The sequence below is a fragment of the Nanorana parkeri genome, unplaced genomic scaffold (assembly GCF_000935625.1).
Source record: "Nanorana parkeri isolate BGI_ZX_2015 unplaced genomic scaffold, ASM93562v1 scaffold243, whole genome shotgun sequence".
NCBI lineage: Eukaryota > Metazoa > Chordata > Amphibia > Anura > Dicroglossidae > Nanorana > Nanorana parkeri.
The window spans coordinates 1,287,776-1,315,394 of NW_017306511.1; the positions used below are offsets into that span (position 1 = coordinate 1,287,776).

General features: G+C 37.7%; 1 protein-coding gene across 1 annotated transcript in view; it reads left to right on the plus strand.

The window, feature by feature from the left end:
• The window catches only part of ENOX1 (ecto-NOX disulfide-thiol exchanger 1), a 367,040-nt gene that overhangs the window by 289,261 nt on the left and 50,160 nt on the right, over positions 1–27,619 (plus strand). Inside the window, exons 11-12 of the mRNA XM_018556618.1 lie at positions 3,012–3,118; positions 10,487–10,607. Of these exons, the coding sequence (XP_018412120.1) occupies positions 3,012–3,118; positions 10,487–10,607 (228 nt within the window). The remainder of the gene's footprint in view (positions 1–3,011; positions 3,119–10,486; positions 10,608–27,619) is intronic.

Sequence of the window (27,619 nt, forward strand, 5' to 3'; positions counted from 1 at the left end):
AAAAAAAAAAAATATATATATATATATATATACATATATATATATACTGATTCCCAATCTATGCAATATGCAGTTAAAATATTTCTTACTATAAGTCTAAATCTCATGTCACACGAGCACTATTGTAGCAGTGATTTCTAGCAGCTACAGAATCACTCTCCATAGCCATTTTTTTGCTAGGAGAGAATAAACTGCAGTCCATAAAAGGTCAGCATTGCAGAAAGCAAAAGCAGTTTGTAGCTCATGCGCAGAGCAATTGACTATTAGCAACATTGGAGGCTAGCTACAGACTTGCTAGCTTCAGTAGCTAATATTGTCCAATGCAGTAGATGATGACCATGGTACACCAGCAATTTGTAGCTGCCTAGATGGTAGGTTGAGAGTTTGCTTTTGATTCTCCCTGGAATGTCATTATTATAATTCAGATCATTTGAAATATATATATATATCTTCCATCACATTCCTTTAGAAGCACTCCAAATTGGACCCTGACCAAAATATTTGTAATAGTGACTTTTTATTTCCCCACACCACTAGGATAACATCTAGTACTTAATGGAAATGGGATAAGATGACCATTAATGTCCTATGGCACTTTATCAGTAGCTTGTACCTTCTTGGTACTTGTTGCTATTAGAAGATTTTAAAGCAAATAGTAAAGTAGGAGAATAATTTGTAGATCCCTGTCCCATACATCCTGGATACTATGTTCTACTTATATAAATGCATTTTCAAAATTTATAGAGATGTTTCAAGAGCAGAAGTAAACTACTTCAGCAGATCTGTTGTCACTTACCGATCCTACTAAGGTTAGGGGAACATATGAGGAACAAAATCTAAAAGCCCACGTATGGCCTTTTTAAAAAAACAAATGTACAATAAGTAATATATATCGAGGCAGAATGATTTTTTTACTAAAATCAATAATATATTGTGTATCTAATAAACGTTGGCAATCCGTACAATAAAATCTTTAGTTAAAAATCAATTTTTTAATTAAATGGTTAATAACTACAAAAAACAAACAATAATAAACCAGATCAAGTGATCCTGTTGCTAACTCCACAGAATAAAACTAAAAGCAACCTGTATAAAAAGATGCATATTCACTTTTTATTCGGGAGATAATTTAAAACTTGACACTTCCAGGTGTGTGTTGAATAGTGTTTTGGTGGGGTTACAATGACATATATATTTGACATGATATATTTTCCTGCAGGCTTACTGTTGCAGTCTTCATTTTGGAAATTCTGCTAAATCCTGTGCTTGCCCCCAAATTTACTTGTTTTAATATTCATTTTTGAAAAAAGCTGTTATGTTATGCAGCCTCTTAAATGTGTCCTATGAGAGAAGCAAATTATCATTTTGTGCCCATTACATGATGCTTTACTGCTTGCAGTTTCCCAGAGAATGGCTTCAGAGTGTAGCAATATATGATTAACATATTGTGCACCTATGGCAGCCTGTCTGATGGGTGCTGCAATTGATAAAACAGCTGCCTGGCTAACACATAGTCCTTCATAAATGTTAACTCGAGATTCATTAGGCCTCTACCAGGGTGGAAATTGCTAATTGTCTATTCAGTTGAGCACCTAATGTTAAAACATTGGAAAGTTTAAATACCATTCCCATTCCGAAAAATGGTTGTACGTGTGCCTTGGTTAATGAGAAACCTGTTCTGTGTACCAAGGACTTTTGCCGTCTGCTCTGTGCAGCTGTTCTTTGCCTAGAGCCCTTGTGAGAGTTAACATACATGACTGTTATCATGTAGGTCATCGCTCAGCTGTCCAAGACCACAAGAGACATATGTTTACTGAGTGTATATCAGATATACTGTAACTGTATAGCTGCTTATGTGGTCAGTAGTCCACATTTTGCCCGGTTTTTGAGAACTACAAGTCTTACAAGGCAATGTCAAAAGAGAATTTGTTTCACATCGACTATATTTTAACAGTACATGCTGGACATTTTTTAGGGGTTTTTTTCTCCACACACAGAAGCACAAAAGCAACAGCATTTTTTTTATTGAAATGATTTACTAGAAATTAAACACACAAGTAGTGAGATAGCTCAAGCAGTAGTAATCCTCATCTCAGTTCTTTGTAATGTGCAGGGTAAGAACAGGTGTAAGTATAATTTTAGAAGGTATGTTTTTGTAACTCTCAAAGTCAAGACATAACCTTTTTTGCTTTTATCACTTGAATTTTAATTGCAGCAAGCCACTGCTTTTGATGCCATTTTCATACCACCAGATCCTTATATTGTTACATAGTATTTGAGGTTGAATAAAGACATTAGTCCATCAAGTCCAACCTATTAGGATCTCATTCTAGGAGTACCTGTACCCCTGTATATTACGGTCCCTTAAGAAATCGTCCAAAAGTTTCTTGAACAATTCCACATTATTTGCTGAAATCACCGCCTGTGGCAGTGAGTTCCAGACCCTAACTGATCTTACTGTGAAGAACCCCCTTCGCCCCTTGTGCTTGTAAAGCGCTGTGCAAACTATTGGCACTATATAAATCCTGTATAATAATAATGTACACACTCAGTAGTAATTTGAGTTTAAGGTGTGGTCAGTGACACTACTTGGATGTATTTGGTTGTCAAGAAATTAAATAGAAATTGATCATTGGAGATCATGCATAAGAGCTTTAAGCACACTGAAACACTGTGATTTGTAAGACCTATCAATTTTGTAGTCTGAAAAATAATGATTAAATGGATGTCACTGCACTTTACTCTGATTAATGAGACTTCCTTCTGTAGCTAATCACTGTTTAACAGATTGTAGTGTGAAGTGTTTAAGTGTATGTAAATGAAAGTATTCCACGCTTGAAGGAGACAGTTGCAACAATTATACATGTAAGTACTGAAGACACATGGCTGAGTGGCTATGGGTGATGTGTCTTGGCATGATCCATAGGGCTCACATGTGTCTTTGTTTTGCTTTCTCTGGAATGACCACAACATAAATTGCTTGTCTTGTTTGACTTCCCTGTTCACTGAAGTTGAGCAGATTGTGGCCGTTTTCAACGCTTCCACCAGACAAAAAGCATGGGACCATTTCTCGAAAGCTCAGCGCAAGAATATTGACATTTGGCGGAAGCATTGTGAGGTGGGTGCCTTTCTTCAATTATATCCATCACTCTCATCGCAAAGAAAGTGAGTTTGTTTGAAATGAGTGTTGGTGTGCTTGGTTCAGTAGGAAAGAAAGGTGGGTTAAGGCATTTAAGATGCTCTGCACATGACCATAAAATAAATGTTAATTGTATACTAGTAGGTGGCTCGAAGATAGATTAACTTCTCCAGGCAACAAATCAGGTTTGTGAGACCATCATAAAGCCTTTCACTGACTGCGTGGGTTTGAATGCTTGTGTTTTAATGATAGTGACATATGCAGATTAGCAAAGATGCAGTCTCGTATGTTTTTAACAAATATTTCCTTCAAAAACTTTACTATAATGTAGCTGGTATGTATATATATCCATATATTTTTGAGTTCTTTAGACTAATACATATGTATCAATAAAAATGATGCAATTGGAAAATGTTAAATGCTCTTCTAAGTCCCACTTACCACAAATTCAGAAAGCATTTTTAAGAGCTCCGTTGGGTGATATGTCTTCCATGGGTCTCAGACAATTGTGTCTCCAGTTCAGAACCCATGTTTTGGGGGGTTTCTTTGTCATATTGAAACAAAGCTTTATAAACTGTTGTTGTTTGCTATTTACCTTCCCACTAATTTGATTCATAAACAAACCAACTTCATATAGTTTCTGGATCTTGTTATTAAAATAGAATCATGTACCCAGTCATAGAAGGCTTGTGATAATAATAATGATTATAATTGTAATTACAATTCTCAAAGGACTGGCTTCACTCCTTAATTGGAACAATGTTTGAATTGATTCACTATGTTGAGGCTGCACCTTTAAATGTAAGTTACACATATTATACCACTATTTTTCTGTAGAGTGTCATCTGCATATGTCTGTGCCTGCATGTTATTATTACCCTTCACATTGATATGTTTAACTATATTTTGGTATACGTTTTACTTATTATTATGGTCACCCAGTTTCCATTTCTTGTTCAGAAATTGCTTTTTCTATGAGCCTGTGTTTTAGCGGGTAAGTACAGTGTTTTGATATTGTTGCAGTAAGGTTTCTACAGAACATGGTTTTTTTCTTGTTAAACTTGCCACAGGTATGCTTTATCCCACAAGTCTTTCAGGAGTTTCAATCACATAGCAATAGTAAGCATTTTAAAGAACAAAACAATACGTTTTCCTTTACCACTGCTTTTACTATCTATTATTTCTAGGACCTGCAAAACAGTTGTCCTTTTAAAGCTTCTTCTCTCCTTGTCTCATTTTCTTGGCTTTCTCTGATACTCTTACTCACAAACATTCTATGTGTATCACTGTCTTATGTGCTCGACATTAGTTGTTTGCCAGTCAAAAGCTATACTTGACATGCATTCTTATCTCCTAAGAACATATAGTCCCAGCTGTCTAGAAGATTACTATGGTATCTAGTGGCAGTGTGGCTCATTGCACTGCAGTAAAAATATTTAACAGCTATAATGTAAATATACTTTAGGTACCTTAATCAAATAACTGCAAAGGTAAGTTTGCAAGCAAGGTAGAGAGCTTACTACAAAATTTGCCTTGATGGTGGAGTTTATAAATAAAAAAGCCAAAAGGATCTTCTGTGGGTTTGGTGTTTGAGACAGTCATTTAAAGCCATGCTACTTATTTTTCTTCCAAGCCTTAGTATGGGGCCCCCAGAGCAGTTTGTTACAACATTGAGTAGCCTATGTTGTGACATGCTTCTTGTGATTATGGCTCCAATATAACTCCTTTGTGAACTCTTAGTTCTCACAGCAATCTAATAACTTAGAAAATATCCTCTTTTTATGACTAAACTTAGGGCTATCATAGGCTAAGCTTGAGGCATGCTAGGTGTGTAGTGTTACACACAACAAATACTGTATATAGAATGAGTATAATAAAGCCAGGCAACTAGAAAAATATAATTATCTACTGCCATTTATTAAAGAAATCTGCAGTCAACATGGCAGTAGAACAGAGTGGAGCCAGGAAAGGATTGCTCATTAAGCTGAACAAATTTTATTTACCTTGTATTCATGAGCAGCTTCTAGTGTAGAAGAGGGTATCAGTATTTAAAACTGTAGATTGAATGATAACTTCACAATAATTGTTTTTTGGTTCCCTTTAGAATAATATTATCTGCCAGGTTTCCATGGTGCCAAATCCTGAGCATATTTAATTATTCTGTATGTCGGAAGCAATTGTATAGTTCCTACTCAAATCAAAGTGTACCTGGAAACCTTTAAAAAAATTGGCAGTTATAGGAAGAGGAGAATGAAAACAAACATTTATATGCAAGCACAATCTCACTTTTGATGTGTTTTCATGCACTGTAGTATATAATGTATGTGCAGGTAAGTTACACACACTCTTTGGAATTTCCATAATTTGTTGATAATACCGTCTTAAGTATTTATATTCCCCTTTAGTTTGGACTTAGACTTGTATCCAGTCTCACATGTGTGTATCTTTATATGAAAGCCCCACCCTCATTTTATTTTTAGATTCTATAGCAATATACTATAAACATAACTCTGTGGGAATTAATTAATCAGATGAACAAGTTTATTCAGTAGCGATGGAAAATGTGCAATGAGTTAAGTGCAAAGGGCAGAAATATTAACAACAAATCAGAATCTGTTTTACTTAGTGGACTTCAGTCAAGTGAATTCTGATTAGTTGTGATTGTTCACTTTGCCGTTAAAGTTCTGTTCCTTCCATGCAAAAAAATAGTTGCATGAAAGCAAAATAATACTAGACAAAGCTCAGTAACCCTTAGAGAACAGAGCGAGAGGGACCCAGGAACAGCCCAAGCAGGTTTGTTTTGTACAATTATTCAGCAAGGCATTAAACAAACACAGTTCAATGTAACAGGGCTTTGTACAGCAAGTCCAATACATAAAACATCTGGTAATCTGAGCCACTAAACTTATGTCACTTCCTGACTAACAGGGTGTCCCCTAGTTGCTTCTCTAAAATAAACAGTCACGTCTAGTACCTTTTAGTGTTCTTTCAGCAGTTAGCCTTTCCACACAGAAGTACGCTCTCACGGCAGAGGGAGTGAAAGAGAGAGCCTTTAGCAACAGTCAGCACAGATATATAAAGGCCTGAAGACTGATTAGTGAGGTCTGGCTAACAGGTATGGCATATACCTAGCAATGGAGGCTTTATGCCAATCAAAGCCTCTGGCCTCCAAGACCCAAACCTTAGTAAGATCTGAGAAAACAAAAACATATGTTTTCTCCATGGCAGACACAAATCCTGCAACCCCTCACCACGTGTAGGTGAGAAACCTAGTTGACACATATACAAGTGACTTTGAATGGTTAACCACTTTTAAATCAGTGTTAACAAACCTTTTTTTTTGGGGGGGGGCCCACATGTGACACTTTTAAAGGTCACACATACAATTTTGCCTTGATTGAGAAAAAAATGTAAAAGGGACAAAAGTGTCAAACATCCCTGCAATTAAATAGTATACTTATAAGGGCACTTTGGGTAGTAGTGTTGTCTAATACCATTTCAATCTGCTCTATATTCTCCTTCACGAAGTTTGCAGAATTTGTTAAAGTAGATATGCAGCAGATATGCATGGCCTGTCATAGACAGGTTCCAGTTACTCTTGCAACAACAGGGTCATATAGAGGGTTATCAAAATATAGCAAGTATTTAAAAAAATCACAAACATTTATGTTAAAAATTTCTGTGACAAATTGCGAGTTTATTTCGCAACATAGGAAAGGGAACAGCGTATCAGCACTTATGCTACCCATTCCGTTATCTTAAAGGTTATGTTGCAGTGGGATTTGAGTAAGAATAGGTCAGTCTTCCAGCAGTCAGTCAGCCGAAAGCTGGCCATACAAATGCTGGAATTTTGGCCGAGTCAGCAGTGATCACCTGAAATTCGAGTTGTGGGTTGTCCTGTCACTACCTTTTGATCCAATAGAAGTCAATTTTTGATTGTTTTTTCTCGAACTAGGTGAGCCAATCAGCTGCAGTCACTGTTCACTGGCTGTCAGAATACAATAGCCCAGCAGAGAAGATTCCCCTATCCACACTGTTTAGTCTACATAAGAAAAAACGCCTAACGATTGGCCAGCTTAAGAACCATTCCAAGCTCTCACTGCCATTCATTTTATAGTGGGCCACAAGCTTGTACTGGATAAAATTGTTACAGTTTGTGTCTCACTTTAGGGACACAAAAAGGGCCAGCAGTTTGGCATCCCTGTTCTATATACTTTTCCTTAACCGCTTGAAGACCAGGTGTTTAGATCCCCTACCTGGCCAGGCCATTTTTCAGTGTTCAGCGCTGCGGTACTTTGACTGACATTTATTCCGTCACGCAACGCTGTACTGAAATGAATTTTATACCATTTTTTGGGGACAGATAGAGCTTTCTTTTGGTGGTATTTAATCACCACTGCGGGTTTTATTTTTTACTATATTCAGGAGAAATTACTGAAAATTTTGAGAAAAAAAAGTTTTTTTTTACATTATGCTATAAAACAACTAATATTACCCACTTTTTTGGTAAAATATAAAAGACGGGGTCACGTCGGAACGCCGCGCGTGTATACACGCCCAGTTACATCCAAGAAGCTCCCGGCAGGCCGTGTATTCACAGCGGCTGGCCGGGAGGTAGTTAAAGGTCATCTATTCCTCTTTGCAAACTCCATAGTGATAGTGCCCTGACCGAGATTCAAACCCCCAGTGCTGTAAGGCTGAAGTGCCTTCTACTCAGTCACTTTGCTGCCACTACAAAGTCACTTTGATTTATCGCACAAACAATCTTCCTTACACAAATGGACATCCCGTTCAAAATCGCCTGTTTCCTAAAGTGTATTTGACTTTTACAGCCAAATTGGGATAACACCTATTTTATGTGTGTTATATGTTTCTCATTTGCGTAGCATAACTTGCTGCTTGCACAACACATGCTCCATTCTGTAGCAAAGTTGTTCTTTGTACTGAGTTTTGCTCTGGATTGCAACAAAGGCTGAGCAGGTTAATGTTATCATAACTAACCCTGTCTGTACTGTGCTGGCAGATCTCTTTATCAGTTGTAAGTTAGATTTGAACACATTCTGTCCTAACAAAGGGCGAAAGATCTAGAAGTATTGTATGTTAATAAGGAGAAGCTCAGTCTGTCCCTAGTCTTTCTACGGGGACAGACAGAGATTCCTGTCACTTGGATATTGAGAGAAGCATGCAAAGTCCTCTACAAAGACCCATCTAAAAGGTAAGAATTTTTTTTCTTTCTTTTTTTTTTTTAAGGTATGCTGTGTGAATGGGAACACATAACAAACAAATAGAGGGGTTTTCTCAAATTTGACTGCAGAAGTGGGAAAACACTTTAAAACAGCTACCTTATGTCAGTGGCTGGACTCACCATTCTTCCGCTAACTATTACTATGTTGTAGAACTGATCCTGTGATCAGATAGCACTGAGTGTACTAGGTAAACTAATGTCTGCTACATTTTATACAAGATAGATTAGGCCTGCAAACCACTGTGGCTCGAGATGCTGTTTTAATAGGCCTTTGAACATTCATTACAGCCTTCTCTTGAAATGTGTACCGATGAACAAGAGAAGCCCCTGTGGGAGAACCTTCTACATTTTTCATGGGAATTGCTGTGGCATTTGTCACATAATGAAAGCTATATGTGGAGTGTATTGTGTATTCTCCTCACATGACTTAAAAGATGCCAAACTGCAAGTCTCCCCTGGGAATGAGCCCTTTGTCAGTAGAGAAATTAGATGTCAACAAGGTGAAAAGCTGCATGCTGCATTCCTACATTAAACCTGGCAGCATTATTAGGACCAAATGAGATGGTATCAACTTTCTTTTTTTTCCTGCACCTTACAGGGAGAACATACTACATTATCTCTGCCCTTTTGCATTACTGTTTAGACAGGTTTCCTTGCACTACAGTTCATGTGCCTTTCTGAATCTATATAAAGCTATGGTGCGTTAAAAAAAAAAAAATTTTACACAATTAACCCCTTCGTGACTGACGACGTACAGTGTACGTCGCGAGCATCGGGGCTGTTTAAACAGACTCCCGGTGACTTTTGCCACCAGGACTCTGTTTAAACTTGTAGAGCCGACTGTCGGCTTTACAACAGAAGCGAATGAAAAAAAGGCCTCAGTCATGAAGGGGTTAATATTTGTGTAGTGAAGGAGCTCCAGTTCACAGGCAGTTTAATATAAATTGTGTAATTGCATTCTCTTCATACAGTGCACAACTGGATCAGGAGCGTTGGCAGCTGCTGCACTGGTAGTGAAACCAAATTTGTTGACATTGCATTTTTGTCAAATGTGCATAATATTTCAAGCGAGAAAGAGTTGCAGGTGTATTTCTGTACATTGCTAACTGCATGAATGTAAACATTTTATAATCTCAAACTTACACTGGCTTTTCAGAAATATATAGTTTGGGCAGGATATGGCAGACAAAATGACTGGTATTTTTACCTTTAATATTTAATCACCAGATTCTGATTTGACAGTTATGGGATTATCTATGCTTTTGGGAAGCCTAACAGTTTTGAATATCTTAACTGTACCTGTTGCTGCCTGCAAAAGGCAGCAACCTTAGGGAAGCAGAAAATAACACAGGTTTGGATGCAGGGCCATTGTAGACAGCACTTCCATACTGAGCAGTCCACCTTTACCAACACTATACTTCCCATGGTTGCAACTACTTGTCTTCTGTGCTGATGGCTTTAACCACAGAAACACTCAGAATGTGAGTTCCTCTGATACCTGGGTGACAGCATCTAGAAAACTGAAATGTCACAGAGCCAACTAGAAAACTAAAATGCAGAGGGTAAAGCAGATCCAATCCCTTCTTCTGATCAATGTGACTTCTTCCTACACCATTGTGCTATCTTCTAAATCGAGCACATCTTTGAAAGAATGCTACTTAATAATCAAACTCAAGGATGCCACTAGTCTTTCACAGTCTGCAGGAGCTAGACACACAAGATGTCTGCCTTCGATGAATATAAAAGTTTGGTGGAACACATTAGGCGAGTTGCTCTCAGGGTAGAGAGCAATTATCAAAGGTCAGTGTGTAAACGTAACAGGGCTTATGTGCGGATAAAAGGTACCTGTTCACTTTCAACTTTTTATGTATCTTAAAAACAAGTGTATGATTGCTTGTTGTATTACTTATTATTTCTGTACAAGTCTTGCCACCTTGGTATTTTTCCTAGGTCATAGCTGAGTGCCGCAGTTTTCAATTTTCACACTGCCAGTAAATGAAGACTGGGAGTTCGGGTGGATCACAACAAAACAAAGCGATGCATATGTTAACTAAGTACAATGTGTTTTATTAGTGGTGCCTGTATTTTGTTATCTTTTGTAGGAGCTCCGGAATGCGCACAGTGAACAGCTCATGGGTATCCGGAGAGAGGAGGAGATGGAGATGTCAGATGATGATGACAGCAGTGATGTTCCCAGCAAGAAAACTAAAGTAGATGATACAGGTGAGAACAATACCACTGTGCCTTTTGTTACAGGACAGAAGCAAAATGCATATGTGTTAAGATTATGACCTATCCATAATCCATTCTAACAGGGGTGAAATAAAAAGTAGAATTTTGAAGTGCATTTGAAATCTTTGAATCAATAGCCATCATCACTGGGATACTTGTCCCCTGAAGGGGGTACCACAAAGGGGACTACTTAGGTGTTAAAAGAATTGCATATCATTCAAGCAACAGATGCAAGCTGGCTCCTCTGCCAATCAATACTTTATAAGGCAGACTATTTGATTTATCAAAGTATGGAGAGCTGTTTGCTTTGTCTTGTGGTAACCAAACAAATTCAAATTTCCATTCTTCAGCTGTGAATTTGGAGTGTGTGTTTGGATTAGATTGGTTGATGTGGGACAAAGAACAGTACTTCGTATTAATTGATAAATAAGGTCCTTATTAATTGATAAATAAGGTCCATTACAGCTCTATGTTGCACAAAACACCCAGCTTCTTCAGTTCATCTTTGAAAAGTGACATTTGGATTGGGCGGTTTGCTTCTTTTAGATACAAGCTATATCTCAGGACCATTATGGAAGAATGATAAAGGTAAGAGGTGTGTGTGTGTGTTTTCATTTTATTAACATGATGAACCCATTTCATTTTGGTTGCCAGCCACATCAAAGATTCCTTGCTAGGAAACATGGTAATTTTTTTATGAACCCCTGCAGAATTATTAACAAAGATTATTATATTGCATGCCTTTGCATGGGCTTCCAATTTGATTTCTTTATGAACATCAGTGTGTTATTAATATCACTTTGCAAGACCTTACCAAGTGTATTACAGCTCCAGAATGGCTTCCAATAGATTGGATAAAAGAAAGTTGGAAAGCAATTAGATGTCAGCATAAAGCCAGTGTGCAGATATGTGTGTTAAGGCAGCCTATAAGATATGCTGAACTCATTTCCCATATTACAAAAATGACTCTTGCAATGAAGCAATTGTGTAGAATAGCGGTGTAAGTCAGATCATTTTCCATTACATTGAGAATGGGAAGGCAGATGAAACCAGTGTTCTAATTCCACATCGCCAATGCTATTATATAGATTACATTTTGTTATGTTTTCAGGCTGATATGGTTTTATGTGGGATCATTACATAGGAGGATTGATGTAATCCCTTTTTCTTAACAGGTTTTTAGAACACATAGGCAATTTTTTCTAATGCGATAAGAGACAAAGTTGCTATGGAAAATGCCATAGCAACCTAACATCTTCACAGAGCCAAGCAGCCACTTGTGACAGTGGTCTAAATTTAAATTTATTTTACTGTCATTCTATTGGTGTTGCAGTTATTTCATTTTGACATGCTGTTAAATTATGTTTTTTTCTGTCTATCCCTGGGAAAATTAACAACAAAGTGTTACGGAGAAAATTTCACTGCAGTCGCAACACATTGTGTATATTTAAATTGACACATACAAACAAGATAAGTGGAATATTTAAAGCAGGGATAATGAACAGAATGTGTAACATAAGCTACTCAGTTCCAAGGTGACAGTGAGTCACCAAGGTTACATAGTTACATAGTTACATAGTATTTGAGGTTGAATAAAGACATTAGAAGGTACTGTTAAGGTTTCCTTTATCCAGTTCCCATAATATAATAAAAATAAAGTTGTTGCTTATAGGTTACTACAGGTTTATTGATATGTACCAAATACTGGAGTAATGGGGTATTGTGTACAAATGCCTGATTACTTGTGATCAGTTAGGGTAACATATTTAAAAGGCTGGTTCACCTAAAACTGATTTTAGTTTTTGAAATCAATCTAAAGCTTTTTTTTGTTTGTTTTTTTTTTTTAATTTCAGATAGAGCAGGAAAGGGTTTTTTTTTTTTTTTTTTTTTTTTTTTGCTGTCTGTTTTGGAGAGATTTCCTTTCAGTTCCTGTCCCAGAGACAGAACTGGAAATGAGAGTAAAAATCTCCAAAATCTCTTCTTAATTACCACGTGAACAAATATTCCCACTGGCAGATTTCCCCTCTATTTCTGTTCTGCTGACAAATGTAAAATTTTGGATTTCCCATCCCACTCTGTCCCCCTGTACAGTTCACAATAAAAACTTGACAGATAATACTTGTTAATGCTGGTCAACTGAATTAGTCCATAGATTCTAATAACCCTTTTGGTGAGATTTCTGTACTGGAACTCCCAGGATTCCTCACATGCTCTGCTAGAGTTTTATTTTTTAGTGTGTCTTAAAGATGCGTAAAGTCAAAAATTATTATTTTTTAGATAAAATGGGGAATGATTGAGACCTTGTCTTTTTTTTGCTCCCTGTGTCCGAACAGGGATAGTTCCCTTCACTTTCTTCCCAATAAAATTGACACTAGAAATCTCTCCAAGGAGTAGTAACATCCACTATTAGAAAGTTGCCACTTGAACCGGTGTCAATATAGGAAGATTTCCCCGTTGTTGTAACAACTTAGATTTTCCATCACTTTTTGTACTAGAAACACTGGTCAGTAGGACAATTCTAGAGGCTGAATTTCCCTAGCAACAATAGGCACCTTACCATTTTTTAAACCCTTTCACAGCCTCCTGTCAGCCTCCTGTCACAGTCCGGCAGAGTGGTGTGTCGGCGGAGACAGCCCACGTTGTCACAGGAGGCTGAGCTCTGATCCCCGCAATGCTCACTCAGCCTCCCTTGACAGCTGTCAGGAAGGAGAGTGATCGCTGAGTGTTTGTAGATAATTGAGGACATAGTATGGTTACTGTATCCAATACATGTTACTTATCCATTGAGCTTTATTCTTAGGTTTGTTGAGCATTCATTTCTTTTATCATGTGCGCATTGGTGTATAAACCTGTAATAACAATATTATAACAATAACTTGTGTATGTCTGATAGATAATAACATGACCCATTTTTCAATTTTTTTCCAATTTTAACCAAAAATATGTACATTTTAGTGAAGCTTAGGTGAAAAAATGTCAACATGATCTGTTAATAACATTGTATACTATGGGGAAGTTAACAAGGTTTCATGCACTATTATAACAGTAGAAAAGTGTTTGCGGTGTGGCAGTGGGACTTGTATGTCATTTGATATTAAACTGTCAATTGTACATACTTGTGGCTCTCAGCTGCTAAGTGCCTGAAGCCATAAGTGCTGCTATGACTCCACAAGCCATGAAGTAATATTAGTGATGGAGCAGACACGCTATATGTCTACATTTAGTAGTCAGAAATGTTGCATTATGTATGCTGTGCTGTATAATACATAATCTAGACCAGAGGCAGGCAATTCTGGAGCTGTGGGGATCTTCCTAAACAACATGGAAGAAATCAAAGATGACCAGCATACAACACCCTTTTTTTCTTTAAGATAACCTAGCAAAGCCCCATTAAAAAGTAAGGAAGGTTCTGAAGAGTTCTGGGGTCCGTAGTAAGTAACCCAGAGTTCAGAGTATGTAACATAGAGTGCAGGGGTCAGGAGTAAGTAAAGCAGAGTGCAAAGGTGAAGAGTAAATAATAGAGTGCAGGGATCAGTAGTATGTAACTTAGAGTGCAGAGGTCAGAAGTGCACACACACCTGCATTGTAGGCAGCAGAAAACTACCGATCCCTCTAGTAACATTGTCAGCTTGGTACTTAGGACCTGCCATAACAGCCAGCACCCAGCCTGAACCCTCCCTGATGCCTTTTAATCCACTTTATTTGTGTATGGTTCGTTGCAGTAAAGTTAATGTTTTCACAGGGCACCTTAACTGGGAAATGTGAATGGGCCCTCAGGATTTGCATCTACTTTATTTATAAAAACACTTTTTGTTTATTTCAGAGACTGTTTTAAAACCTTACCAGACTATTTTACATGCAAATTGCTATTCATATAGCTTACAGTATGCAGTGTTCGATAATACAATGACCCATAAACACTTCTTAAATATATTTAAATCTAAAACCCTTATACGATGGTAGTTGGTCACTAGAAGGCTCTTTAAGTTTATTCTGCAAGCTTCTCCACTATGCTTACTGGGTTGTTGCCAATTGGGGTCTTTGTATCGAATATGGTGGCAATGCTCCAAGGTCCATAAATTCTGGATCAGAATTTACAATATCATCTTCTTAATGAACTAGGCCATAATACCCAAGTCTATGGAGAGTACTCTATTTCTCAAACTTGATCTTGACCTGCCCAATTTATCAAATGAGCTCAAATATTTTAGCTGCTTTTTAGCTGTCAAACACAAACTAAACTGGGTGATGGTTAACGATAAACTTACATGTTACATCACAACACCCAAGAGAATTTTGAAAAGACCTGGGTTCTGTTATTCTTTGCTGGACCACCAAAGCTTGGGAGGAATGACTGCTTCTATTTTCCTTTTCCCTCTTTCTTTTGTCATTCTTTTCCCCTGACCCTCTCAGGTTAGACCACTGCCTTAGTAGTGTTGGTCTTGGTTCATTGTTATATTTTTCCACTTCATATAGATTGGTATGGCTTACTGACCATTATACCTGAAGCCATTTTATAATTACTTTAACATTACTCGTCTGCACAATTAAACAGGCCTGGAAATGTAATAAAAAAGATGCAGAAATCAGATGTGCAGATGGTCATTAGAAAATATATCTTTAGTGCTGATTTTTTTAAATTATATTATTAAACCTTGTATGCAATGGATAGCAGGCCATGGTCTGTAACATTGTCACATGCCAAACATTTACAGGGTTATTCACAAAAGGATGAAGAGTTTGAAGAAGGAAGGAGAAGTGAACAATCTAGGCCAAAATAGCTGATTTTGAAAAATTCTCCAATTCGGCTCACTTTCCAGTTTAGCTATGTTGTCCTAGATTGTTCACTTCTCCTGCCTTCTCCAAACTCTTCACGTTTTTGTGAATAACCCTATTAGTAAATAGGATGAAATATAAATAACACAATGACTACAAGTTTATAGTAAATCCATAAGGTACTGTGTTGTATCAAAGCACCTTTAGAAATTCATGTAAGAGTATATTCATCTGGACTGAAAACATGGACGGCTTGTGAAGAGTGCTACAGCACTTCTGTGGGGCCCATAGCCTGGAACCTTTTTCTGTTACATTATGAGCACTGAAAACAAAATCATAAATACATACAAGCAGGTCCTTCTCTCCTATTATTTCTTGTTCAATAAACTTTGGAACATTTTATGTATTGTATTTTCTGTACTACCATTTTTTATTATATGTATTAATTTTACATTACCAGAGGAGAGGATAGCCCTATATAAATTAATAAATAATACTGAGTGTGTGAAGTGAGCTGTGAAGTAAACATGCAGTCTAATTTTCGTTCTTTACCAGTTTCGTGGGTAGAATAGAGGATAATTTAGAAAACAGCCACTGTAAATTAATTTCTACATCATACACACTCTAGTGAATTTAAGGCATAAATGAAAGTTCAGGATTGTTTTAGACTTTATGTAAGGCAAAGAGCAAGTATCCATGTCAACAGGTCCTTGTAGTGTTTTACAACCTTTTCGACTACCAGACATTTGTAATACTGGTTAACAATTCTGCTAGTTTTAGCTAGACAGCAGTATGACAGCCCTTTAAAGCTTGTCATAGCTACATTTGATAAAAGCGAATATTTGCAATGGAAAGACAGGCACTATAGGGCACCGGTACATTATCTGCTTTCATCAGTTCCCATCGTCAGCTCACCTTCAGAGCCCCCCTGAACTAAGTTTACATATATGGGAGATTTGGCAGAATAGCTCCTCATCACATCCAACATTACAAGCCAGTGCCTCGGCAGCCAACTGAGGCAACAACATTGTAGTTTGTAGTATTAGGAACACTAGAGATTCTTGCTAAGGCTCGGACTTGCAATAAATCTGTAGAGATGAATCTAGAATGCCTGCAATCTGGAGGAGAAATTTGATAAGTAGAGGATGTGTAATGTCACCTCATGGGGTGGTTGGATTTTATACAGTTTTATAATGACGGACTTACTTCAATTCTGTAAAATACAGCTGCAAATCTTTTAAGCACTTCCTTGTGAAAAAAACATGGTAGCAGTTTAGCCTGGGGACAATACAGTGATGTGAAAGAATGCATAAAAATACAAGAGAATTTGTTTTTTGCTGGATTCCAAATGATTTGTATTGTTCTATTATACAGTTTTCCACCCTCGGGTGCCCTCTGATACTGAATTATGTGCAGAATCCAGTTCTAGAGATAGGTGGAAATGTTATTTCCTAGATGGAAGTGTTTTCCTCAGGAACATGAATACCCCTGGGATCTGCATCTCTCTGGCAGTCAGTAGCAGACTGTAATGTCATTGTGTGTGCTAACATTCTCTGTTCTTCCTTTCTATATGAGGTTAATAAAATCCCTAATATTGTTGGTGCAGGGGAATGGGAATGCCATTAAATTCTGAAGGTTCCATAATGTGTAATACAGTGGATGAAAATGTAGTCTGCACAACATTTTCTGGTTTAGTGGACTATCCTGTATGATTCACATTTCTTGTATAGCACAGAACTAGCTTGATCTCCTACATTACATAACTCTGAAAGATCAGTTTCAGGGTAGTTTTTCAGTGGATACCGTTGTGTAAAATTATAGCCGTCGGCTATATATAATGCAAGAAACTGCTGTGTTGATTTAAAGGTGTAAACTGTCTGTGTCTAGCTATCTGTCTAACATATTTTGATGAGACATTTCTTCCTTTGCTGTGGCCATTATATAGGTGTATTTGTCTTTCTAATTTCTGGATTTGCGTGTATATATTTATTTTACATTAGTAAAATACAAGGGGAAGGATGAGGCACCCACCTTGGCTTCAAATTGCTACAGGAGGGGTCATTCTAAAACTAGTCTAACGATGTCTTGAGATTCCAAAAGACATACGAGGTTGTGCAGCTCACAAGTTTTTGCCAACACCATATTTTTTGTTATGGGGCACATCATTCTTGATGGATTTTCTTTGAATTTGCATTCAGCCTATGAGACAACTGTTGCTTATAGTTTCTCGGCTGGTTATGGCCTGGCTTGGCAGAGGTCATGGCATTAGTAGATTATGTAAGGCAAAATATGTCCTCATGGCTCTGGTTAGAATTTTCAGCATCAAGGGAAAAGTTGGCTCCCTTTTAGTAAGTCTCTCGTGGTTGGAAGTTGAGGGCTAAGATAAAAACAGACTGAAGCTGATAGTAAAAAATACAGCAGATACAAAAAAATACATAAAGACAATCTGAAATTGTTAACCAATGTGTACAGTAGTTACTAATAGGCAGCCTGTTATGTATAATATGGCCTGTGAAACAGCATATATTTTACACTTTATGTAGATGTTTTTCACTTTGGTATATTTAAACTGAGGAAAAGTACATTTTACCTCACTGTTCCCTGCAATTGACAGCAAAGTCACAAATTGTGCTAATAGCTAGATCTAATTAGCAGTTCTGCCTTTGCTGCTTTTTCCCCCACAGATAAAAAGTGCAGTAGTTGTTAATAAGTGTTCTGTTTTGTTACACAATAAGGAATATATGTTGGTTTATACAAAATATATTATAATTTGATATGATTAAATATACCATATATTATTATACTGTTTAATATTTCATTTTCATATTTCAATTTACAATACTTGCAAAAGTATTCAGGCTCTTGACATCGCTTTCTAACTTTGCTTAATAACATATCCTCCTGAAGGTTTTTCTTTTTTTCAAAACATGACATTTTGGTTTTTATTGAAACATTGTTTTATGTTAGTAACAAATCTTACAGCTGGACACGAGACAGAGCTACAAACATGGTTTAATTCAAATGTGTATTAAATGAAATTTACTGTATGTATTTTTTGTTGGAAAATTCTGTTTATTGAAGTTTTACAAGTTTAACCCCTTCGTGACTGACGACGTACAGTGTACGACGCCAGCATCGGGGCTGTTTAAACAGACTCCCGGCAGCAAAAGTTTTTAGTGTTTAAACTTGTAAAGCCAACTGTAGGCTTTACAACAGAAGCGATTCTGGCGAGTTACCTGTCGCCAGATCGCTTCTGTGTCCCGTGCTTCCCGGGCTCCGTTGCCCCTCCTACGGGCCCGATATCTCTAAATTGATAACCTGTGGTGGCTTTTAAAGCGACTTCTACGGCAGTTTTTCGCCGTTTCACGGACGCACGCAATTTGTAAACTGCGCATGTTGGGTATCGTTTTACTCGTTGTAACCTCATCTTTTATATTTCATTAAAAAAATTGGTATTTTGTTGTGTTTTGGGGCATTTGATTAAATTTGTCACAAAATTTTGGGGTTTAATAAGAATATTGCGCAACATAAACATTTGCAACTACCACCATTTTATTCTATAGGGTCTTGGCATTCAGACAATATATAATGTGTGGGGGTTTTAAGTAATTTTCAGGCCTAAAATGTGGAATATAACATGGGTGCAAAAAATGAAAAAAAGGCCTCAGTCATGAATGGGTTAAACAAAGGTAGAATCCAACACTGTGGTGCGGATGCAACACCTAGGTACACAGCTTACAAAATAAACTTACATTACACCAAGTCTAGCCTCCAAAACAACCAGCCAATACACCAAAGTAGAGGTAATCTGCTCATAATATCAGGCAGCACAGTAGAGATGAAAGGCAGGGAAACTCTAGCCTAAGACCCCATTCACATTGAGCTACATCAAAAAAGGTGATTGTGAGCTGAGTGACATTGAGCTAAAGTTCACCTTTTGTTGCGCTACGTAGCGCGACTTTTCGCAGGGACTTTGTAGCTACACCATTAAAGTCTATTGGTCCAAATCACACAAAATCAGCCGAAAAATAGGTCATGTTCGAGCTACAAGCTTGAGCGACGAGCTACAGGCGACACTGAGCTGTGAGATGTGAACAGCTTCATTGAAATGCATTGGACAAGCGACATTGAGCTGATATTTGATCGATTTTGGAGCTGAAATTGCGTGATAAATTGCTCAGTGTGAACGGGTTCTAATAGACCAAAGGGAGGTTTTGTAGCCTTCAATGTATCAGATCTGACAAAAGGGAATAGAAGAATGCAAAAGTCTCCTTCATCCATCATCTCTTCAGGGAAACCTATCCCACCTCAACCTAACCACTGAACCACCACATTCTCAAACAATTCATCCCCACACAGCTACCGCCTCATGTATCACTTCCCCCTCCCTTTTAGATTGTAAGCCCTCACAACCAGGTCCCGCCTTACCATCTTGTCTTGAGTTGTATTGTGATTGTAATGTCTTCCTTATATTGTAAAGCGCTGCGCAAACTGTTGGCGCTACATAAATATTGTATAATAATAATCCCAATATATATAAAATGAGAACATACACATGAAGTCCTATGTCTCATTTTCTTAAGCATATCCCTTTGGCCAAGGTAAGCAAGGTGGCCAGTCTGTGCAGTCTGATGTAGAATTTAGCCATGTTGTCTATAAATATTGAAGATAGACTGAAAACATAACCAAACAAAAGTCTTATTAATGCGCATTGTGCGTTTTCAACACACGTTGCAGTGCACTTCCTACTTAACGTCGACATGTGTCATAGCGTGCATTGATGTGTTTTGATGCACATCACAATGCAGTTTCATATGTCATGACACTTTGACATGCCGCAATACATTTGCATTGATTTCAGTGGAAAAACGCATCAAGAAAAAGTGCAGGTTTGTGAATCCAGCCTAAACGGTTTCTCTTTGCATTTCTCTGAATGTATCCAGCTGTCCTTTTGGTGTCCTGTCCTTTTGGTGAGTCAGGAAAGAATTGCCAGTGTGCAACACCACTGGGATATGTAACACTGGCAGGGTTATTCAATAAAGGGTGACATGTTTGGAGAAGGCAGGAGCAGTGAACAATCTAGGGCAAAGTAGCTGAACTTTAAAGTGAGCTGAATTGGATAGCTTTTCAGCTATTTTGGCCTAGATTGTTCACTTCTCCTGCCTTCTCCAAACCCTTCACCCATTTGTGAATAACCCTGTGGGTGTTTTAGACCAGTGCTCTTAGAACTCATTTATATGTTGTGTTTCCTGGAGTTGGTAGATGCAGACTATAATAAAAATAAACTCATTCTTGAACATCTTTCATTATTAAGTACAAAATTCTGTTTCTAATGTGGCTGACACATATACAAATACACTAATCACTACTGATTGGTTTTTTTCCCTTTCTTCTGGGAAATTTCATCCTGATCTCATGAAAAAGAAATATTAAATAGCAACTTTTCACATGTAATTTTGATCATGCAGTGCTGCTTTTAGTAGCTGGTGTGAAACTTGTTATCGCACAGAAGAATGTTAACAAATCCTAATTGTTAAGCGACATTGTAGTAATCTTGAAAATTCAATGTGATAGTTCTGTGTTTAGCTGTCACATCTGCTATAATAAAATTAATTACTAACGGTGCAGTGCTTGGCTGGAGTGGTCAAAATGCTCAAAAGATGACAAAGCGGAAGAAACAACGCTTATTAAAGTGATTATGTAAAATACAAAAAAAGATGTATTATCCAATTTTATGTCCTTCTGTTTGCATAGGAAAAATAACTTTAAAAAAAGTATTTTCATTGACCTCAATATATGAAATATTTGCTCATCATCCCCTGTAATATTCAACCACAGTAATCAGTACGATGTTAGTAAATAACTGAGGACATAGTATTCAGATACTGTGTCTCCAATTTTGAATGAACAAGAAGTGCTCTACATCACTTCCTGTTCATTCATGATTGTGGTTATAGTATCTGTTTACTATCTCCTTGATATATGAATGAATAGCAGGTGTTATGGAAATTCGCTTGGTTCAACGCACAAATTCATGTCGCATTAAGCTGCGCCAAACGCAAAGAATTTCCCCGGTTGTACTAAGCTCTTTTGTGCAAGGACTGGAAGTATCCCCTTTCAGAGTCATGTAGAGTCAGGAGACATGTGTTGCTTGCTTGATAATCCCATGCTTAGAGCCAGAGCGCAGGTATGTTTATTGTTTTATACCTGCCCAACAGGAAGTGATGTCAGACAGGAAGGGGTGTCTCAAACAGCGAGACAGGAAGTGATGGCAAACCAACAGATGATTTCAACAACCAGCAAACCAGGAAGTGGGACAGACAGGAAGTGAACAGGAGCCAGCTAACAAAACACCTTAGTAGAACAATCACATGTAGTAGAATAATCGATCACCACCGGAGTGACTTTATCCAGCATTGCTCAGTGATCAATGCCACATAACGTTACTATGATTCTCATGCGTGCTCATTCACAGGGATAACGTTATATAATCTCCAGCGTGTTGATCAGGCACACCAGAGAGAACAAACGCACGTTCCTTTCATATACTGCGTTCCAAACAAATGTATCCACGCAAGCCAATAAATCCATGCATTGCACGGGGGGCCCCAGCCGGCGTCCATACATTCGCCAAGAAGACACTGCTCCGCCGCGCATAAGATATCTCCTCCAATGGATTAACCCCCAGCGCCTATTTACCTATACACTGAGAGACTAATGACAAAACATTACAATACACTAAAAACACATTCTAGTAAAATTTCCACAACACAGGCCTCTGTACTTTGTGCTTCCTGCTCATTGAGTGCTGGACCTGCAGAAAAAGAGATCAGGGACTCTGGTACTGCAATGGGAAATGCAGTTCCAGTACAATGCGATTGCAAAAAATTGTGCATGCGGTTTTATTCTGAAGTAAACTTTATGTTCGTAAAACTCCACAATTTATTTTTTTATCCGATGGGTTGAAAAAATTATCGGCCAACTAATCGATTATAAAAATGAATCGTTAGTTGCAGCCCTACATGGTTGTCCCTTGCTCAGTTTTATTCCCTCTACACAGCTGTCTGTTTTAGACATTCAGTTTGGGTCACCCTACACATTACAGACTCAATTCACAAAGCTTAGATTCAAGGATAAGGATTTTGACCATGTGACTAATTATAAAAAATACAATGCAGAGTGAGCATTGTCACCCTAGGACAAGAAGTATATTATTGTAAAAATGTACTGGGTTAATATAAAGGAATAAAACGTACTGCAGTCACCAGGACTGGCAAGCTGCAATATATTACATTTCTGTTTTTGGGTTTAGATAAGCTTTAGAGTACGTTTACATGTATTATTTTCATACTATTTTTTTGAATAATGCTTACAATTGCTGAAAATCTTTTGTTTGCAGAATGCTGCAACATAAGCAAAAATGTCATCCTCGTGCACTGAAACAGGTGTTTAAACAAATGTTTATGGATGTACAAGCTTGTCAAAGGGTGAAGATTACTTTTTTTTTATACATTTTGTATTTATATATCCTGGAACAAGACCACAAAACAGATGACTTCAAAGGCAAAATAATCTCAACATATCCCTTAGATTAGGGATAGTCAAAGTATTTTGCAATAGATACATAGACAGATTTTTTGGAAAACATCAAGATTATATGTATAGATGGCTACTGTTTGATTAGTGGTCATGTAGCCAAGCGTGGCTGTTGGTCCCCAGCAAGAAAAAGGGATTTGTCATTTTCATGCTAGCTATGAAAATAAGTTATTTGGCTTTTTACAGATGGGTTATACCCTTATGCCTTGCTGTGTAAATCAACATCATATTAGTACTGCGGCCTATTGCCCATATCTATGTGTACTCTAGACCTAGGACCATGAAAACCAGATTTCCTCATACCATCAGTAACTACATTGCATTAGCCCCCAAAAAGGTGCTGGTGACATTTATTAGAGAGATCTATCTACAATCTTTACAGAGAAGCTGGTGACAAGAACAAGCAACAAGAGCAGTGTCGTGAGAGGGAAACATTGTATGCAACGACTAGAGTTGGGTTTTTAACATATACCGTATATACTCGAGTATAAGCCGTCCCGAATATAAGCCACTATATACCACATGAACTTATTTACATTAAATCCAGAGAAAAAATTCCTGTCTGAATATAAATGAAAGTATGGACATTAACACTGTTAAAATAGATTTGTTTCTAACAAAAATAGCGTGTCTGTGAGAGTGACCCCTAGCTTGTGAACATGTTTATATTCTTAGTTCTTGATCTCAGCTCATTTTACTGTAATTATCTAAATGGCAATTGTTGAATCAGAGTGATGAGTATCATTTAGAAACAAATAGCCTTTTAGTGTAATTACTGCTCCGGTCGGGTGGAGAGAGCTGAGTTTGCGTCTGCAGTGTTCTTGGCTCAACCTTGCACTTTATGCTCAACAAAGAGCAGTAACAATGAGTTTAGCTCAAATTAGCTAGACTTCTATTGCAGGATGCTGTCTGTCAATGAACATGTTAAATAGCAATACCTATCAGAATATGGAAATGTATTTTTTAGTGTGTTATTAGCATTGCATTTATTGTTTATGGTCAGAAAACCGAGCAATACCTAGTAAGGTTTAACGTATAATTAAACCTTTTTGCATATATCTACTGCTAGCAAGCAGTAGACATATGCAAAAACATAAAAAGAAATACAAAAAAGTTACCAAACAGGTTATTACTTACCTCTGTCTCCGCTGCTCGCTCCCGTCTGAAGATTCTCAAGCGGCCGGGAAAGATCATGGGGCGGACGCATGAGCAGTAGAGACCTTCGGCTGGGAGAAGAGGAGAGACCCAGGGTAAGTCGATGCAGCAGCCCGGCAGTGTGCACGCGCACATACACCGTGGGACACAGCAGTCAGAGCTGGATCAGAGACCGGCACCAGCGCTGGAGGACTCCGGAAAACTACTGGAAAGAAGAAGATGATCAGATCAAGAGGCATAATTTAAGGTAAATCCTATCCTTAAAGCAGCATGGGGGGGGGGGGGTGACTTGAATGTCACTTTAATGACTTTTGCTATACTGGGTGCATACTTTGAGGTGACTTTCTAAGGGAATGTGTAATCTCAAATACACAGGCTTTATGAAAGAAAAAAAAAACATCTAATGTAAAGGGAAGGCAGCTAGCATGTATTTAGACAGCAAAGAAGACAAATATGATAGAGTGCAATACATGAGAGGTGGAACCAAGTCATCTGTGGCTGAAAAAAATTAACATTAAGTAAAACTGTGCCTTTTATGCTCCCATGTATATGTGACTGTAAATAATGTACAGATAGAAATGGTTGCACATAATTAATATACTGGAGGACATTTATCAAGCACACCAGCTACATAATTAGTCGCAAATCAGGCTGTCTCACATTCAGAAAATTCTCTGCGACAGGATACAGTCTTGGGTGTCTATTTTCCTGGGCAGCCAAGTGCTGCAGTTTGCAAAGTTTTAGGACAGATTTATTACTAAAGATACAACAGGATTTCACTCTGAACTGGTGCATAATTAAGAAGCGTGTCAGGTTTTATTTTGTCGCAGCTGAGGAAAGAATTTTTGACTCATACTGTAGCCTTGTAATAAATCTGTCATACAAATTGTGTCAGTGCTCCTGTTTAGCACTACTTTGCCATGAATTGATAAAGGCCCCCCAGTGTATCTCCAATGTGAAGCCAAATCACAGGGTAAACTAGTCCCCCAGGATCCAGCAAATGGCAGCAGCGTCCTTGTTGCCAGGCAATCTGGGGATGTGGCACTTGGCTAACAACAACGCCTATGGGTTGGGACTACATATATTGTCACAGTATCACCTTGAGAAAGGGACCCTCTGAGGCCCCAAAACTTTGTCTATATTTAACTTTCGTGATATGGATAAAACTACAATAATCAGTTAATCTTAAATGAAGTGAAGCCGGTGACTCTTCTTCTTCCAATGTGATATCGCACAGTGCCATCCGTTGCTGTCACTATGCAGCACCATCTTGTTACACTGGTCACATTGCTATATGGAGTGAAGTCCAGAATTGTATCATTTCATTTATATGTACTGTAACTGACATGAACTCCCAAGAGCAGGCACTAAAAGTTACCTGTGCACATCTTTTGTTGGTTTCAAAACTTTGTGTTACTGTGGGAACCTTTTAGTTCCTGTTCTTAGGTGTTAATGTTAGTTGAATATACTTAGAATCCTGTCTGCTTGGTCTTAGATGCTATTTAAGGAAAGAGCAGTATGGTTATTTCACTTATAGATACTTTGACAATGTATAATACAGAAGACTTTAATGTCAGTGGACACTGATACCCAGGAAAAAAAAATCTTCGCTTCCTGTGTTTAGGAAAAATCCACATGCTCAAAAGTAAGAAGAAGCTATCAATAACACTGCTGGATGCAACATTCTAAGAATGCCAGCGCTTTTTGAAGTGTTGGGTGAAAATCATTGAACTAGGAAAAACATCTTGATAAGCTAGTACAACTGTGTTTCTGATATATAAAAATACAGTGGTATTTTGCCTTTTTTGATTTTATTTATTTTTCTGCCTTGAACTTTCAAGCTTTGTCAATCTTGCTAAAACTTGATAGGTTTGCATACACCAACAGGTGCACTGACAAACCATTTGTTCTGTTCCTTTGTGAAAACATACTGTGAGACAAGGTCACTGAGAAAATCTATAAAGCAGTCAAGGGCTCATTTAAACTTGATATTGAATTAGGTCTCATTCCTAGCAGACCTCTTTGTGAAAATCTTTTCGGCAAAAAAAAATTTCATAATCATTGAAATGTCAAATAAGAAGAAAGAAAAAAAAAGTGCAACTGTCTATGGACATGTACTATTTTAAAGGCAGAAAATGATGAAGTGCAAGTAGCACCTCAACAATAGACTGAATGCAAGGCAATTAGAAATACGCTTTTGAAGGAAGCAGTGGGGATTCACTAGGAGCCTGAAATGCATAATTATTTAAGAAGTCAATGTACTATTTCAAAAAGCTACTTGCTTCAAAAAGAGTACTTCAGAAAGTTCTTTCAAGTTACAATTGCGATTGCCTCTATCATAAAATGACCCCTTGTCTTAAATATTCTCATCTTACATGATAAAGGAAATAGCGGTGCAATCCTATTTTTGCCATTGGTTTTTTTTAGTCAGAATAACATAGCTTAAAGGTGTCAGTTTTTGAGAACTGATATAGAGGTATTAGAATTAGGGACGCACTGATACTGTTTTTCGGTATTAAGTACCAGTATTTTTTTTTAGTACTCGCCAATACCGAATACTGATACCGGAAGTCTCATTAAGGAAGTCGGGCAGCATATAATAACTCACCGCCTGGCTTCCTGATCACCAAGTGATGAGGGACCATGGCGCTGGCTTTCTGGGGCTTTCTGGCAAATCAGGATGCCGTGGGGCGAGTCATTACCCGCCCCCCCCCCCCCCGACGTCCTGATTGGCTGGGAAGCCAGCTCCATGCTCCCTGGTGATGAGGCAGCACAGAGCTGGCTTCCTGATACCAGAAGTTCTGGTATCGGGATAAGTATTGGGAGCATTTGGGAAGTACTCGCCCAAATACTCGTTATTGGTACATCCCTAATTAGAATATAAGCTCATAAACTCTGCTCTGTTTGTACAGCCCTAACCTCTGACTATGACCATCATATTAATGATCTTGCTCTATCAGATGCTAAATCACCATGGGAAGTATTTTATAACTGTATGTTTGAGAAGTTATCTACTTTAGAGTTTAAGTGATACCCTTTATTGACTAACTTAGGTTGTTAAACATGCAGACTTTTGAAACCTTACACAGGTTCCTTTCTCATGCATTATACAGTTCTGAAATGGTTCTGAAACCCACATATTTATTTACTCTGTGTTTAAGTATGTGGGTTTCAGAATAATTTTTAGAATTGTAAAATGCCTGAGAAAAAGATGTAAGATCGACCCCAAAAAGCTTGCATCTTTAATAACCTAAAGTATATTTAGACCCAAGAACAAAAATGAAATATATTTCAGTTCACCAGCGCTTCGTTGTGGTAGGCTTCATTAGTTTTATTTTTTCAAACAAGTACATTTTCAGCAAGTTGAGCAAAATACCTGGTGATCCTAAAAGAAATCCAGTATCCATTTATCTTCATGTGTACTACACACCCCCTACTCCCTATATGATGGTAATAAGGAGAGGAAATGTTCATTG